At 41.1% G+C, this 18417-nt stretch overlaps 1 protein-coding gene across 2 annotated transcripts in view; it reads right to left on the bottom strand.

The window, feature by feature from the left end:
* Nucleotides 1–1557: 1557 nt before the first annotated feature.
* The window catches only part of Cep152 (centrosomal protein 152), a 54979-nt gene continuing 38119 nt past the window's right edge, over nt 1558–18417 (bottom strand). For both annotated transcript variants that reach the window (XM_051183502.1, XM_051183503.1), the window contains exons 21-27: nt 15647–15788; nt 11000–11164; nt 8209–8305; nt 7417–7520; nt 5133–5289; nt 4756–4868; nt 1558–2850 (exon numbers count right to left, since the gene is read on the bottom strand). In XM_051183502.1, coding sequence (XP_051039459.1) covers nt 1859–2850; nt 4756–4868; nt 5133–5289; nt 7417–7520; nt 8209–8305; nt 11000–11164; nt 15647–15788 — 1770 coding nt within the window. In that variant the 3' untranslated portion in view covers nt 1558–1858. The remainder of the gene's footprint in view (nt 2851–4755; nt 4869–5132; nt 5290–7416; nt 7521–8208; nt 8306–10999; nt 11165–15646; nt 15789–18417) is intronic.

Genomic DNA, 18417 nt, shown 5'->3' with positions numbered 1-18417 from the left:
GAAAGAGAGGGAAAGGAAAAGAGAGAGGAAAAGGAAGCTTGATTAAGTTAAAAACAAAAAAGCAAGTTCCAGCAATATGCTGCCAGAGATTCCTATTAAAGGACAGAAAGAAAGAAAAAAGAAAAAAAAAAAAAAAAAAAAAAAAACTATTGGTAAAAAGATACTGAGCCACCAGGTATTGGTGGCACCTGCCTTTAATTCCAGCACTCGGGAAGCAGATGGATCTCTGGTATACAGAGGGAGTTCTAGGACAGGTTCCAAAGTAATTCAGAGAAACTCTGTCTCAAAAGACAAAAACAAAACAAAACAAACAAAGACAAAAAACAAAACAAAACAAAAAAAAAAGAGTTGAAGTAGATACAGTTATTACAGTGAAATTAACTTTAAGATAAGAAATATTAAATTCAAAGAGTATCTTATAGTGGGAGATCAATACATTAGAGACAGGAGAGAAGTCCTAGACCCTACTTCAAATGACTTGACAGATTTACATGACCCCTCCTGGATGGCATCACCCTACATGGGGTGGGGGGATGGGAGGTACAGGTGGTCGGGGTGCATGTGAGGGGGCAGAGAGGGAAAGAGGGAGGGCGGGAGGGAAAGAAGGAACTGGGATTGATATGTAAAATAAAAACATTAAAAAAAAAAGAAACAACAAATATAAACAGACTCCTAACAACACATACATGACACAAAAATGACAGACCTGAAAGACAATGTAATGATTATAGACAGAAATTAACGTACCCCATTCCGTAGAAAATGTTATTTTATATATATATATATATATATATATATATATATATATATATATATATATGTCTGTATGTGCGTGTATGTCTGTGTGTGTGTGAGTGCTCATACACGCTCACAGAGGCCAAATGGTAGCTTTGGGTCCCCAGAGCTGGCATTAAACAGAGGTGAGAGCCACTGTTATGTGGGTGCTGAAAACTAAACTATAGTTCTCTGCCAGAAAAGCAAGCGCTCTAAAGCACTGAGCCCTCTCTGCAGCCCTCCATATTCCATGCTTACCAGAACAAAAGGCACACCTACCAGCACAGTCATGGTAGACCTGGTGATGGATGCCATTAACCAAAAGCCTAATGCATGTTGAACAGGAGCTATACTCTTGCCAGGTGAAAGGTACTCCCCCACAAGCCATAAAACCAGGCTCTATAAGAGAAATGGAATCATTCAAAGTATATTCTCCAGAAACAATGGAAAATATGGGAAAACTCTCTCTCTCTCTCTCTCTCTCTCTCTCTCTCTGTGTATGTGTGTGTGTGTGTGTGTGTGTGTTGGGGGCTGGTATTCCTAAATTCTTGGGAATAAAGTAACATATTTCCAAATAAGGCATAGATCAAAAAAACAAGTCACAAGGAAAAATCAGTGAAAACTAATATACAACATATTGATATTTATGAGTTGAGCTTAACACTACATCTGGCTGGTTATATACACAAGTAATCAGTCTGTATTTTTTGAGTCGATTTCAAGCATGATGTCAATGTACCATTTCTAGACTATTATAAACTACACAATAAATCATGACAAATCTACAGATTACACACAATTTTATTAAATACTTTAACACTGCAAAATAAGACAGCATATAAATATAAAAGTAGAGGGCTAGCAACTGAATTAATCACACAGAGGCAGATCACACAGCACATCATCCAGGCCCCCAAGATTAAGGCGACTCCAAACCTCAAGTAACTGCATGAGAAAACTTTACTCAGGTTCAGGGGTATCAGGCACACGAAAACTGACAGACCTCATAATTGATTTTCAGTATAAAGTATCCCCATTCATTTTTTGGGTAAATAGTATGATTCTTCTGAAATACGGCACATGATCAGTCTAGATTGGCAAACGGGCTATCAAAGCCACTATCTTGTTGGCTCATCGGGGGAGCAGCTAACTTTCTTAAAGGCTCCTGGCACGCTGAAGATGGCCCTGTGCCACTCAGTTTTCTGAGTTCTGGCTTTAACACATCAGGACTCTGCTGAGATGCACATCCCCGAGTCACACCCATCCTCCCTGCCTGGGAATGCAGGGTTTCTCTGGGCAGATCTGGAGCGTAGCCACTCCGACAAACCATATTACTACTTTTCTGGGCATCTGGAAGGCAACTGGTTGCTGAGAACTGTTTCAACTGAACAGAGTCCCCCAGCATCTCCTGAGTCCTTTGTGACCTCACAGCATGATTGCCACAGGGTGTTGTAGTGTCAGGAAACCAGCCTGGAGAACCACTAGGGGTCCCTCCATCCTTCTCGGGAGGGTCCTGAGTGCCCACACCCTGACTCTTCTCAGACTTGGCACTCTCGGTTTCTGTTAGAGAACCACACATAATTGCTTTGAGTCTTGGCACTTCACTGGGGCTTCTAAGCATTGTGTGCATGGATCCTGAGCTGCAGCTAGGTGAAGATTTCTTTTCAGCACTTCCGAAGAAAGGGGTAGCTGAATAAGGAAGTGGTTCAGAGCCAGCGCCACCGGGTGGGTCTTTCTTCTTGTGCAAATCAAAACTGCCTTCGCCCCTGTGTGGAACAAACTCAGGAGCAACATTCTTTGCCAAGATGTCTGGGGGCCTGCAACTCCCAATCCCACACTGACAGTTTGTAGGCGAAGCTGTGGAAGCCACAGGCTTTATCTCTCTGTGTTCTGGATCCTCTAATCGCCTCTGCAAATTTGATGCAGTCCTCCTCCTAGGAACTTGCTCACACACACTCCTGGGGACAGTTTTTCCACCGTTTAGTTTGCTTTCAATGTAATATTGAATATTCTGATCCACACCGCTCCTTTCTGATCTTTCGACACCAGTCAGCATCTCTGAAGTCAAGGGAAATGCTACTATGTGCAAAGGAACATAAAGTTAGCACAAGAATTAAAGAGAAAACACTTTAAAGAGAACAATTTGTTTATAATTGTGTGTATTATCAACGAAAATGCATCAGTGTGAGATAAGTAAAAACAGTCTCTTATGTCCACAGAAATGGCAGTGTTTGTGGCTGAAATGTCACACACTGTGCTGGCTAGCTTTATGTCGACTTGTCACAAGCTGGAGTCATCAGAGGAGGGAGCCCTGTTTTCAGCTATTCCGCCTTGTTTTATGTAGGTCCTACAACATTTTAAGAGCTGACTGCAATGCAATGTTGCTCTGAGTCTGGTGTCAAGCATGACGTTTCTCACAAAGTCCATTAGAACAAGCCCATCTCTCTAGTGCTCAGGACGAACAACCCTCAGTAAAAGCCTGGACACTGCACCAGATCAGGGAAAAGCAGCCACAGAATTGTGTCTGAGTAGTCACCTCCTAACCCTGAGTTGACTGACAGAAGCTGGTTCTCCTGGGGACATGATTTTCATGTGCATGCCCCCAAACATGCCATTGCCCTTTGTACCCCAAGTGCACCAATCCCAAACTCCCGCAAGTAATGCCTGTGACTATGAGAAACATTCTGGGTGCCTGAACAATCTCTGCTTCTGGGTGACCAGAAGATGAGAAGCTGAATTTCCACATAGGCATGTTAAGTGTATCTAATTGAGAAATAGCAATTTTCTTCTTGTATTTCTACCAGCGTTTATTTTTCAGACACCAAAGCCATGTTATACAGTTTCAGGGGAGATCGTCTCATCACCAGCCCCTTTAATGTATGCTCTACTTTGCCCACTTATGCATTTATGTTTAAATTCCAATAGCTCCATTTTCATCTCCTTGTTATCATTCTCTATTACCTTGAGTTCCTGTAAAAATAGCAAGTATCAGTATTTTGCAAAATCCTTACCTGATTCACAGTCAGTGGTTGCTGACGTTGCAACCTACTTTTAGTGCTCGTTTATGTTTGTCTTCTAGCTTTTCCTCTTTTTTGATTTTGTTTGACTATTTTTTTTTTCCTAAATCATTTTCCTCTAGTAGTTTGGAAGTCACACATTCATTTCTCCTTCTTGGCTTCCCTAAAGTTTCCATCTTTCTAAGTACATTCACTATACTTCTGGACATCTTCAGGGTCTGCTTTCTAATTATATTTTGCATTCTGTTAGCTTGATCTATACCTGTTTTTGCTTTCTTTCACGGTGGTGAGGTTCTTTACATATATAGTGACTCCTGGTTAAATGTTTATCTCTTAGGTATCTTGAATGCAGTGTCTGTCTGAGCTGCAAAGAGGCAGAAAGCTAACACTCTGAGAAGAGAGGCCAACAGGACATTCCTGATGTCCAGGCACCCAGCAATCTGCTCTGCTTCCATTCGGCCCAACACTAGGCTTGGGGAATGGGAAGGAGAAGGGGAGGGAAGAGAAAGGAACTGGAGAGGAGAAGGGAAGAAATAAACAACACCTCTACATGGGCGCTGTCTACACCACCAGTCATCATCCACTGGCACCATGGGCCGCTGCTTCTCCTGAGACATGTGATCGATCCCGAGTGTGAGACAGGTTTGCTGCTGCTCCTACTTGTGCTGTTTTAAGCTGAGGTTTCTTCCCATTTTCTCATAAATCCTACAGCCTCTGATCTATCAACTACAATGGCTCAAAATCCAGTTACAACTCAGCCTTTTTGTTCATGCTTTGACATTTAAAATCTTGTCCCCCACTGCTCAGGATGGATGCCGCAGTGGCAGTTGGTGAGGCTATGCAGTCTACCTGTTGAAACTGCAAACCAGCTTTCTCCCTTCTCCTTACCCCACGTACAACTTTATAACTCGGACTCCTTTTTCATACAGAGAAGACCAGATATCCGGACAAAGGGAGAACCCACCTGAGAGACCCGCCTGCGCACATCTCACTCTGCAGTCTGACTCTGCGATTGTTCCCAGCAGCTCTGCCATTGTAGCAAGTTTGCTAGCAGCATTCATAATCTTCTTCTCAGCTCTGTGGGGAGTTGCAGAATATAAAATCAAGACAGTTTAAATGGAACACCTGAGACTCCTCAGTCCCGGGACAGTTTCCTAATAGCCAACACTGAGGGAAACCCAGCCTAAACTACTTCTTGATCACATAGACGCTCAGTCCAGATGTAGACAGGACACACAGTACACACTGATCATATATATACATTTAGTTTTGTGGCTAAGGAAATGACAGCACACTGTCCTTCTTGGTGCAGTAGGGACATGCAGTGGTCACGGAACTCACCCTTCTTCCTTTCCATTATCCTGCAGGATCTGCTGAAGGCAAGTGAGATAATACTTGCGCATCTTCCGGGCGGTTTCCTGCCGTTCCCGCAACACTTCCGCCTTCACCATTTCTGCAGCTCTTTCTTTACTCTCCTGAATGTATCGAAGCATGTCACCTGCAGAGGGTGAAGAGACCCTCACAATTTCCACCATTTCTCCAAAGGCAGGAGGTGCAAACTCCACACCAGTGCAGATGAGGTGAAGGAAGCATAGTTTAAACGTTCTACTTTCCATGCTCTTTAGGACGGACCACTTCACAATGCCATTTTGGTGGACTCAAAAGAAAAGCACTGTTAGCCCTAAGGTGGTGATGGCTGCATGTGGGAAAACACGCTGTATTTTTGTTATGTTATAAAACCCTCAATGCAATGAGCAGGAAACATGTGTTCTATTGTACCTGATGATGCAAGTGAGAAAACAAACAAACAAAAACACCACCAGGAAGGAATGAGCAGGAAGGCAGACATTGGAAAGGAGGAGAATGAGCAGGAAGGCAGACATTGGAAAGGAGGAGAATGAGCAGGAAGGCAGACATTGGAAAGGAGGAGAATGAGCAGGAAGGCAGACATTGGAAAGGAGGAGAATGAGCAGGAAGGCAGACATTGGAAAGGAGGAGAATGAGCAGGAAGGCAGACATTGGAAAGGAGGAAGACCCACATTCTTCTCTTGTCCGTTCTTAGCCGGTGCTTTCAGTACTTCTTACGGACAGTAACCAACTCACAAGGGATGTCCAAGATGTTCTGCAGACTGGCAGAACCGTGCTCCCTTCTGAAAGTCACATAAAGTCACAATCCATACCGTTCTCTTCGCCAACATGGCCTTCTTTTGTACTACTATTGATTAAAGATAACTTTTAAAAACTGAATCTAGGACTATATTCTACATCGAGAACTTAGCCACTCTTCTGTTAGGAATGCCCACTCACATAGGAACCACCCTGTCAACGTCAGGAGACACCTGAAAATGGCATGTTCTGTGTACAAATACTAAATGGGGTCCACTGTACCTTCTTTGAGATGAGAAAATTAAAATGACGTTGCCACACAACCTCTACCTACCCTTCTAGTAACCTCAACTTAACATGTTTGCTATATCAGGATGGAAACTGCCCAATTTCCACTTCTCAGTGGAAGCCTGTAGGAGACGTTTGTTGTAACTATGCCCTCTGCTAGCACAAAGAACCACTGAGTCTCACCAATGACACTGATTGGCTTTTCAAATCTACAAGTGACTCTGACACCCAACAATTAGAATCTGAGACTTTCTTCCTGTCTTTTGTTTAAAAATGAAAGCAATTTTAGGAGGAAAGCCTGTCTTCTACATAAGCCCTGACTGCCATACTGAGACACACACCATGTCCTCCAGTTTTGTAGTTAAAAGGCAGGAGCCTTTACTATAGAAACTCCTGGAGATGCTCTACATAGTGGCTGACAAAGCCTTGACATACTGACTAGGTTCCTCCCCACAGTTCCTATGTGTACAGTAGGAATCTGACTTAGGTGACACACTGCCCTCCCTCGGCCCCTCCCTCTGTACAGCTGCAGAAGCTTGGCTTCTGAGCCATGCTTCAGTCTTCCCATGGCATGTTCTTTACTACATGTGATTCATGTTGTAAGGTTATTACACTTTAAGATAATTTGATTCTAATGTCTAAACAAAGACTGAAAAATGAAAACTAACAATATAAAAGTAACCACTCTTGGGAACTAGAGATGACTCAGTGGTTAAAAGCATTGGCTTCTCTTACAGGACCAGTCTTTGGTTCCTGGCATCCACACAATGGCCCATAACCATCCCTAACCCCAGTGCCAGGGGCTTTGACACCATATTCTGGCCTCCATAGGCAACAGGCATACACATGGTGCACAGACAAACCTGAGTACATATAAAATAAAAATAAATAATAGAAAAAATCTGGGTGGTAGTGATGCATGTCTTTAATCCCATCACTTGGGAGGCAGAGGCAGGTGGATTGCTATGAGTTTTTAAAGCCAGCCCAATCTACAGGGTGAGTTCTAGGTCAGCCAGGCACAGATAACCCTGTCTAGAACCCCCCCCCCCAAAAAAGACCTACTAGTATCACTTGGACAAACTAATCCATTGCTATGTAATTTTGAGATGGCATCTCTTCTAAGGCTGAAGAAAAAGGCAGTTTGGAAAACTTACTAAAAAGGTAAACCTTTTCACAACTGTGTAAAAGGCCTACACAAGCAAGGATCTTGAGAATCTCTGCAGGGACTTACGTTTAATTTTTTTAACTGCTTTAATGTACTGCCCACGGAGTTCTTCCAAGGCCTGCCTACTGCATGGCAGCCGTGCGGTCTCAATGGCTCCTTCAGACAGTGACCTAACAACAACAAAAACAGATTGTAAAACAACAGAGGCTGTAAGTAAAGGCGTCACTTGAAAAGGTTACATGAATTCCTACAATCTCATAAAACGACCTGAGATGTGTCCAGGGCTCCATACATTATCCAGTTATTTAATATAAAAGGAAGACCAGGGCAGAAACTCCATTGGTAGAGGGATTGCTCAGCATCATGAAATTCTGAGTTCCACCCCCAGACATCAGGAATCTTAGTACACATGTATAATCCCATCACTCACTGGACTGAGGCTGAAATTCAAGGTAATCTTGAGCTACATTTGATGCCAGCCTTGGGACACATTAACCTCATCTCAAAAACAAACAAACAAACAAAAAAGGAAATAACAAATCAACATTGTGATTGCCTAAGTAAGTACTGGCAAATTTACAGAAGAAAATGTACAGTTACTGAAGAGCATGTTGTAAGAGGTTCCTACTAACACTAATCTTACTAGTCTTCACTAATAATCTCCAAATCCTAACTTTTTGAACATCATACACATGGCATGTATATATAAACAGCCTAAGTGATATAAAACAATGGAATAATATAGTCTTTCCTGTGAATATATTTAATGTGAAGTAACACATTAAACACATTCAGGGTGACATTTCTACTAATATTTAAGTGCTTAGAAATGAAATGGTCTTAACTATAATGGTTTACCGTGGTGTCGATCTATAATGGGCCCTCAATGCTTCCAATTTATTCTTCATGTCATTGTTTTCTTCTATTAATTCTTCAACCACTTTGCTGTTCTCTTCTGTAATAGAAAGTCAGCATTAGTCTTCTGCCCCTCTCTTCCTTAAGTAACTACAAAAGTGCCTTCCTAGGGGGCTGCCGACTTTCCAGTTCTCTCCCATGTTATCATTCCCCAGTGAGCTCTGCACTGGACCTTCCCTTACACAGTCTTCTCAGCATTTAAAATCTATTTCATCTTCATCTCCACTGCACACACCCTGAAAATGGTGTCCAACCATCTGGTGTGTGTACTGAGCTTCTCAGCTAAGTTGAAGCTCTCCAGAATGTGATGGGAGATGTCATTCTGTAAGTATGTTTCTCATACTGGTTAATGAATAAAGCACTGTTGGCCAATAGGAAAGGAAGATAGGAGGGACAAGGAGACAAGGAGGAAAGAGGAAGTAGTAAGGAGGAGTCAGCATGGAGAGACGGGAGAGAACAGAATCGCCGGCCCCTGCTCTCCGGTAAGACCACATGGAAATACATAGAAATGGGTTAATAATTAAGACAGAGCTAGCCAATAAGAAACTAGTACCTGGCCAACAGCATTATATCAAATACAGAGTCTCGGTGTATTAATTGGGGCTGGCGCGGCAGCGGCAGCGGGACAAGATCGGTGGCGGGCGGAAAAACTACTCCTTACAAGAATGGCTCTGCTTTGGTTTTTTTTGCAGTGTTTCATCTGGAACTCAGTGTTGTTGTACATGTACATGTATGTAAGAATTCTGCCAGCAAGCTACATTGCCCACCAAGATCTAGGTTTTCTAATCCTATGCATGCTCAGCTCCTAGTATAGAGTTTATGCTCATAATAACCATCGTTGAGCAAGAATCTCATTAGAAAACAAAAAGAAAATAACCTAAAGTAGGTCCCATTCTTTTTAATAGCGTAAGGTGCTCAGGGGAGGCTGGCAGAGCCAAAGGGATAATGAGGGAGAAAGCACGCCTGCATGGAGAGTGCAAACCCAAGGTTAAGCACTAACTCAGTTTTCTGGCTGGATGGGCCTGAGCAAATTCCTCATCTCTCTAAGCCTGAGTTTGTCCCACATGTAAAAATGGCGAGAGTGTTACATATCTCAACAGATTACACACTAATAAAAACAACTCCTGGCACTATCAATGCTTGGTGACTGAACAAAGCCACCACATCAGCAGATTCTATGCATTAAGACACAAAAGCAGTGGACTTGGAAGCCATTCACACTTCTCTGTCACTCTTTGCTAGATGCTATCCAAAAAGAAACTTAAAAACAAATGAGCACAACTGCAGATTCCACATAATAGATTTGTAATAAGCTTGCAAATACAACTATCAAATGCCTTACTCAGATTCTGTTTCAATAGTCCACTGTTTCAAAAGAAGCACCATCTTTCTTGGAGCTTTTGGATAATTCAAAATATCAGCCTCACAAATCACTATGCAAAATAACTAAACCAGGCGTGGTGACCCGTGTCTTTAATCTCAGTGCTCAGGAGGCTGAAGCAAGTGGATCTCTGTGAATCAAGACTGGTTTAGTCTACAAAGTGAGTTCCAAGCCAGCCAGGGCTATACGATGAGATCCTGTCTCTAAATAGGTAAATAAAATAATTATTTTATGATCATGGTGTACTGTGTTGAATAGTACTATGTATAAATTACAACCACTGAAGAGGCTTAACAAGAGTTGCAATCCAATCCATTTTTAGCTCCCTTATAACAGTTAGACTAGCAGATAGGGAAGGAAGCAGAAAGGCTCGAGAGTGAGTGTCAACATTCAGGTAAGACTATAAGTGAAGTGAATGCTAAAAGTAAATGAAAGTACTTGCCTCCCCCACCCTAAACACACACACACACACACACACACACACACACACACACACACACACACACAATTATTTGAGACTCTAGCATTTGGCTGTTTAAAAAATTATTATTATTCATTCAAACATTTACTGTGCAGTATATTGTGGGTACTATGACTCTGAAGACAAATAAGGCACATCCTGTATCCTTTAAGAACAGTTTGGATGATAGAGTGCAGAACAGCAACAAAGAGAATGGAGAAACCCATGCAGAAATACAGCTGTGTCCACCTATCTCATTGGGAAAAATCAAAGACTTTGCAGATAGAATATTCTGTGAGTTAATTCTAAAGCATGAAAGTTAGACCAAAAAGTAAACCAAAGGGTCAAGTACACATGACAGAGTAAAAACACCATAGGCAAGGCTCAACAGTAAAGAAAACTGGAAACATTTCAAATGTATAGTCAAGAACACAGGGTTAAAAAAAGGACACAGGGTAGAGGTGAGTGGAGAAGAGGAGGGGGGAGGAGCCATGTCAGACCAACAGCTCCCTTCTTCAGGGGAGCTGAAGCAGGGGAGCAATGGGAAATGGCAGTGCATACCATGACATCATGTACAAATGGACCAGACGGAAGCTGGCCCAGACCTACAGGCTTTATTTGCTATTCCCACCTCCCAGGGCAAAGCCTGACTCGACAACCATTTCCATTTCCAGTCACAGAGCACTGCCTGACACACACTTCGGCCTTCAATGTCTCATCAATCAAAAAAGGGATGTTGAAGCTCCTCAATTTAATGAATAAATACAGGTCCAAACTGTATTCTATCAGTCCCACAAGAGCACTGGTGCCCACGTTAACATAAACGTTCCACATGAACATGTCAGCCAGGGCCTGCCAGCCTCCGAGAGCAGCAGTGAGCCTGAAACGCTAACCTCCAAGTGTCTCCACTGCAGCCTTGTGTGTCCTTTCTAAGTGCTGAAGGTGCCTACAGCACTTCTCCAGTCTCCTTCTCAGATCTCGGCACTCCTGCTTTTCTTTTTCAAGTTCTTGGAAGCAGTGTCCACAGCACAAATCTTTAATTTCATTGATATTTTTATCTGAAAAAAAAAAATTAAATGATACAAAACCTTTTTATAAAACTGGGTTACGGGCAAGCAAGAAAAAAAGAAACCCAGATGGCAGAACTCATGACCAAAGGCCACGGCATAATCGAAAGAACAGGATGCTCAAGAAAGGCCAGGTCTAACTCCCACCCCAGCACTTGCTGGCATGGCTACTTAGCCTCTCTAAGGCTTAATGTTTTGATACATAAAACTCAATAATGCCATCCAGTTTAAAATTGCTATGAAACCAATATCCAGATCTTAATATTGAATACCATTCTCCATAAAGAAAACTTTTTAAAAAAAAATTTTTAAAGAAATGGCTAACTTCAAAAGTAGAAGAAGTATATACAAATGAAACAGAAATATTTTGCCAAGCCAGAAAGTAAGAAAAGAACCAAACGTTATGAACATGGACCAAGAACACAGGTGATAATCTGAAAGGTCTCCCTAGATGATTCTGGGCAGTTTGAGTGATGATTAAATCCACTAATGAATTATAAAGTATTGAAAAACAAGATATGTGAATCACACAGTGACATGGATGGAGAGACAAACACTTGAATGGATGAACCAGCAAGGAAATATTTTTTTTTTTTTTCTTTTAACTATAAAAGCATGCTGAATGCCAACTGGTAAGAGTAGAGAGATGTTGGGTTGGAAAACTTATCATTTTGCAGCCAGGACAATAAAGACAATCAGGCAAGAATCACCAGTGGCCGCCATATCTAAAAGAAGGCTGTAAAGAGAAGGCTGTCTGCACAGTCCTCAAAGTGCCTCTCTGCAGACTGCTTATGGGCTACAGATAGAGGGAGGACACTAATTATACAGTGAGTAAACCGGACACAACTTTGACCAGGTGGTCAAATTTAACCTCACCAATAAAAGGAAAACAGACACTAAGCACTTCCAGTTGTGAACAGATACTACCAGTGTATCCTTCCGGCCAAGAAGACACAAGCATGAAGAACAGAAGATAGACCTCAAATGAATAAGTTCTGTTTTGAAAAAAGGGAGGCCTGCACCTTTCTGAACAGAAACAGAGGAGGAGTGGGTGGAGGGGGTGTTGGGGGATGGGCGGGGGAGGTAGCAAATGCAGGGGGGGGAATGTGGTCGGGATATAAAATTAATTAGATAAATAAAAAACAAACAAAAAGAATGAGGGGAAGAAAAGAAAGAATATTAGTTCTCAACATTTCAAAGTGAGAAAAGACAGACGCCATGGGAAAGCTTTATCAAAGGTGAATGAGTGTAGGACACACGGCAAATGGGCATGAGGCGCAGGGGAAGTGCTATACTAGACATCCTTTGGTACACTGACAACATCAGAACGAAACAGCAGGTTGACACTTTAATGTTAAATTTACTAAGATTACGCAAGGAGAAGAAAAGCCCTATTCCTAGAGGGCACAGACTGGGGCATTTAGGCATTAAACATCACAATATATGAAGCCCTCCAGAATGAATGATATTTAATGTATACACACATGTGCATTGAGAAAAATGTCAGCAGGTATAGCCAGCTAAGTGAGTTCCATGAAACTATTTTTATTCTTGCAATATTTTATTCTTGCAACTACCTTTCATAAGTTAGAAATTATCAACAAATTGGAAAATTATTTTTAAAAATGGGAGCCACAAACAAAATCACTTGGCATATAGTTAAGCACCTGGCATATGGTAAGAACACAATAAAATAACAGGTATTGCTACCAGTAACACAGAATTTATGAAATTAAAGTAAAAGTGTTACCAAAGATAGGTGACAATGACTGTAAAGGATATGCTAAAGCAGACACGGGGTGGGGTAAGCGATGAGTGTCTGCAGCACTGAGTCAGTGGTTCCATGACACTATTTGCAGCACCCTCTGACCTCTTCCATCTATTTTAAATGGTGCCACGTATATTCACAAACACCCATACGAGCATCACACTGGGGCAGCAGGCTGATTCCAGACTGGTCATTTATGACTGATGATAAAACCGAAAACCAGACAATAATGTCCACTGTCAAGAAACACATGAATTATAACATGCAATAAGTGCATAGGAATGTGTGACTCCATACACAGGCAACTGTCCATTCTTTGTAGGTTACAACGAAAGTGGCAATTATGCAGCAGAAGAGTGTGTGTAGGACAGGAACAGACTACAAAGGTTCAGTATACTGGAAAGAATGGACTCATGAATTTGACAATTCCTAGTTCAGAAATCACAATGAATAAGCATCAGCCTCAGATTCCAGGTAAACTCTGAATACAAAGGGCTACAGCACAGTGTAAAATATAAGTTACTTGGGACTGGAGAGATGGCTCAGCGGTTTACTGCTCTTCCAGAAGACCTGGCTTCAATCCCCAGCACCCACATGGGAGCTCACAACTGTCTGTAACTCCAGTTCCAAGAGATTCAATGCCCTCTTCTGGCTTCTGAGTTGCAGACATAAAGCACTCAAACACATAAAATTAGAACTCAAAAAATTTTTAAAGCATTATTTTAAAAATTTAAAATCTCAATGTATAATCAAATGCTTATACATTACCATGTACTTTGCTATGTCAGAAACTAGTAGATGAAAAACACCACACCTGTCCTAAAATCTGCACAAATAAAAATGGTCAAAATGCACCCAAAAGATTTGCATTAATAGGAACAGTTGAAATTGGGCTGCAGGATGGATCCACAGATAGAACTCTTGCTGCACAAACCTGAATACTTGAGTTTCATCCCTAGACCCCACAGTGGAAGGAGAGAACAGACTATAAAGTTGTCCTTTGACCTCTACACATGTACTATGGCACATGTGCCCCCACACTACCATAGCATACACACACACACACACACACACACACACACCAAAAATAAAAATATAAAAGAGAAACAATTGGGAGGACAATACAGAAGTAGGGGGAATGGATAAATAAAACTGAAACACTAAAGATGTTTGAAATGGCCACAAGGAATCATATTTTATATGTTATAAGCAACACATACATATGCATATGCACACAGATAGTAGAAATGAAGTTATGATTCCTGGGAAGATAATGTTTCCTCACAAGTCAGAGATCTAACAAAAAATCCCAGAACCAGGCATGAGTTGTTGGTCATATTAGTTCAAGAGACTCCCAAAACAATACAGATTATTTATGCTGCCCTACGTTGCCTCCCCAAAGTTGAAGATAAGTCCCTATGGCTGAAGACAGCACATAAGTTGGGAGATTTCAGCTCAATCAAACCTGGACGTCCCCTCCCTGAAGACTAGCTTTCTTAGTACCAGAAGTTGATATACAAGTTGTCAAGGGAGGAAAGCAATCAACAGCCCTACCCAGTTGTCATGCCTACCAACCACAATGATGACCAGCATGGCAAGATATTCCTAAAGGCGCAATAATGGCACTTATAACTTGGCACTAACCAAAATCTCTGTAGCTGGACTAGGGGCCCACTCAACATGCGGGAAATTATGCCTAATGTAAACCTAGCCAACCACTATGGCTAGTCAAGTCATAGATCCTACTATTACTGCCACTATCCTAAACCAGTGTAATTACTAACTGCATTCTAAATAGTTATCCTTACACCAGATAAACAAAGCTCTGGCTCCCTCCTCAAAGAATACTCATTTTTGCAGAAGGAGACTATTATAAGAAGCCACAGTTGATCAAACTGCAGGTAAAAAAAAGTTGACTGTGAGGCACCCATCCCCAAATGATACATCTACAACACTACCTCTACACCCATGGCTCAGAGAACATCATGGAAATGATGAAGAGGGGTCTAGGAAGACTTCTGTAAGATTGTGTCTTCTAGATATGACAGGGAAGCAACACTAAACAAATTTCAACAATATGACTGCTTAAATAAGATCTGAACAATTATAGTACCAAGTGAGATGTCAAAGTAGATGAGGTAAGTCTCAAAGGGTCTCGCCCCCTAAACAAGAACGACAGGTAACTAAGACATGCAAAAGAGGGAAGGAGAGAATTACTTTTACTAACCAATACTAAATGATCTGCCCTGAAATCATACATATAACTGAAACTAAACAGACTCAACAGATTGCATTTATCTATTTATACACACACACACACACACACACACACACACACACACACACACACAAATAATAATGAATAAAAAGAGACCATAAAGTTTGGGGCAAATGGATGGGAGGGATTGGAAGGACATGGAGGAGAGGCTATATGACATAACTATTTTAATTAAATGAAGAGAGAAACAACTGAAATAAGCTTCAGTGATTTGAATGCGGTCTCCACTATTCACATTTGGCAAATCCCTTATGTGAAACCCTTGAGTTCTCAACAGTTAGGAATAAATGTCTGACAGATCCAACTCTCACTCTTCACTTTGTAAGCATCATTGTGAATGGAGGGAAACCCATCAGGAGGGAAGAGGGTCTAAGTGAACCCTGCCCCTGAATACAAAATGCAAACCCGACAGGAAACAAATCAATACCAGTTTCCATTTCTGCTTCTGGCAAGGCCAAGGACTGAGCACAGCGTCTAGGGGTGGAGACAGGAGGGGGTGCTGCGACTCCGGTATCTCCTTGGCCGGTGTTCCAGCTGACAGGATCTGCAGAGGTCTTGACCACATTTCTCTGAAATAAATTATCTTCTTACTTAATACCTGGGGAAAATATCTACAAATATTTGTTTAGAATCCTAATTTTAAAGATTAAAGAAATGTAATTCTCATACTAAAGATACAAAAGATAACAAAAAGAAGCCAGGTGGTGGTGGCAGGTGCCTATAATCCCAGTACTTGGGAGGTAGAGGCAGGCAAATCTCTGTGATTTCAAGGCCGGCCTGGTCTACAGAGCTAATTCCAGGACAGACAGGGATACACAGAGAAACCCTGTCTCAAAAAACAAAGCAAACAAATACAAAAAGAAAACACTGCCTATCCGCAGTTTTGCTTTAACTATCAGTAGTATTTCCCTTAGGATGGCATATGACTAGCATCCAATATGCCAATGGACAGGCTTCCCTGGCTGGCTACAACACAGGAGATAATGAATGGCATCAGAATTACTCCTGAAAATCTAGCACACTTTCACTACAACAGGAGTCAAATTCACTAGAAACTAAGATACTGATATTTCACTTCCTAGCATATTCAAAATAAGTACTTTAACACATTCTGTTACTAGGTAAGAAAGACACCTGGATGCCAAACTATTAAAGACAGACAATGCTTACAGGAATGAACCTACTGCACAAGACCCTTTCTTCATAATGAAGGCTCTTAGTGTCCATCACTCTCTCAGGCATTGTACCTACTAAAATCACTGGTTTTTAAAGCAGTATGTTCAGCTTTTGGACACCTACTAACTACCAAAGAAACAGAACATGTGGCATTGCTCTCTAGCTTTAACTTGTCTCTGGAAGGTGACTGAATGTAGTGCCTTAAATTTGCTTGAAATTCTCCTGATATTTCCACTTTATTCTATCCATTAAGAACTATTAATACCTTTTGATAAAACATCTTAAAAATTGTCTTTCTCACTTCCTTCGGCTTTTCATCTTAGCAAGCTTTTGGTCTATTTCAATTTCCATGAGCAATTCTAAACTATGGCTTTCATAAACTATAAATCAGCCTTTCATATTTATGGAACATGTACTGCAAACTTGGAGTCACTAATTGACCCCCAGTGTCCTGAGCTGTGTTGACTACAGAGCATCAGGTCAAGTGCTGCTTCTATGACAAACTGGAGATGAGGCGTTTCAAGTCATCTTCCTCAGGAATGCAATTGGACCCACCCAAGGACAGCTGTGAACGGCTAAACTCTGAGCTGCATTGTCTCATCATGTCCACGGCCATGAGCCAGATAAGTCCCACAGATGAGCTACACCGCTTGTGCAATTATAAGCCCTAAAAGACTTCCAGATTGATTCTGCATTGACATAAAATGAAAGGCCTTGAATAGCCTGCATTTTCACTAAAAGAAAAGCCAAATTCATTAGCAACTGAAGTTTGACTGTAAAAAACATCTCTAACAAACACATGCAGGGGAAAGGTAGTGACATTTTTTTCACTTGTAAAGACTTTTATAGACAAACAAGTTTGAAAGCATCAACATGATTTCTTCATCACCTCTAATCCTAAAACCTGCTACTTTTCTTGTTTTAATTATTTCTCCCTAGGATTCTCAATGAAGTATTAAACAATGCTCATGGGAAGTAATCTTGCCAGTAATTTTTATTGAAGGCAACTATGTAATAGTAACATCGTTCTAAAATCAAGGATAAACATATGAACTGGGATGAGATGGACCAACCACTTGGTGCCACTGGCTCTAAAGTTCTGTCCTTTTTTCATATGTAAGACACACACAGACCAACAGATGCCAGGGTCAAGAATTAGGTCAGGGATTCTCTCTCTCTCTCTCTTGTTTTTTTTTTTTTTTTTTTTCTGGATGGCCAATCATTATACAGATTTGCCCAGAGCAACTAGCTAATTTGTCTCCTGCATTGGAACTCCCATCCTGGCTTATAAGCATTCCCAGTACGTATTAGTATCAAATGCTCAAAAACGGCCTAGAAAAGCCTTTAGCGGTGATGCCTTCACAAAATCGAACTCTAATGGCTAAAGCTTGCTCCAGAGTCTATTCAGACACCTTCCCTGGTCCCAAACACTGAAACAGGCTGGCCACACACTAGAAAAAGATTCAGGATTTTGCATGAATGCCTCACCCTTCAATTCTAAATTGGTCAGGCTGGTTTCATCTGGTTTCAAACAGTATTGCACTGCATGACTAAAGGACACAGAGAATTCATTCTGCATGCACACATTTTGGCAAATCAAACACCTTGCTTGTTTGTTTCTTTTTAACAATTCTGGGACATCATTGGTACTTTTTGTATAATAAGACATTGAGACAAGAAACTGACTTCTAATCTCTTCAGAAAAAAACAAACAACCCTCTGTGTATACTTCTTGAAGTGGTTAGAAACACAATTATTTAGTTTCTAAATTGTTATGCTCTTATAAGGAATAAACACATATATGTTTAAGTAATAGATATCTAGAGGATAAATGCTCTGCTTCATAGTGGTGGAGCTATGAAGCAATTAAAAAAACAAAAAAACAAAACAAAACAAAAAAACTAGCAACAAATGCAATCCATTAGATCTGCTGCAATAAAACTTGTTTTCACCAGGGAAAACAAACATTGTAACCCATTAATCCTAAGCTGAAGATGAGAAAAATCTACCAGAGTCACCTTC

The sequence above is a fragment of the Phodopus roborovskii genome, unplaced genomic scaffold (genome assembly GCF_943737965.1).
Source record: "Phodopus roborovskii unplaced genomic scaffold, PHOROB, whole genome shotgun sequence".
In the NCBI taxonomy this organism is placed as follows: Eukaryota; Metazoa; Chordata; class Mammalia; order Rodentia; family Cricetidae; genus Phodopus; species Phodopus roborovskii.
The sequence above is the reverse complement of the archived record's forward strand: the minus strand, read 5'-3'. Positions and strand labels throughout refer to the sequence as shown.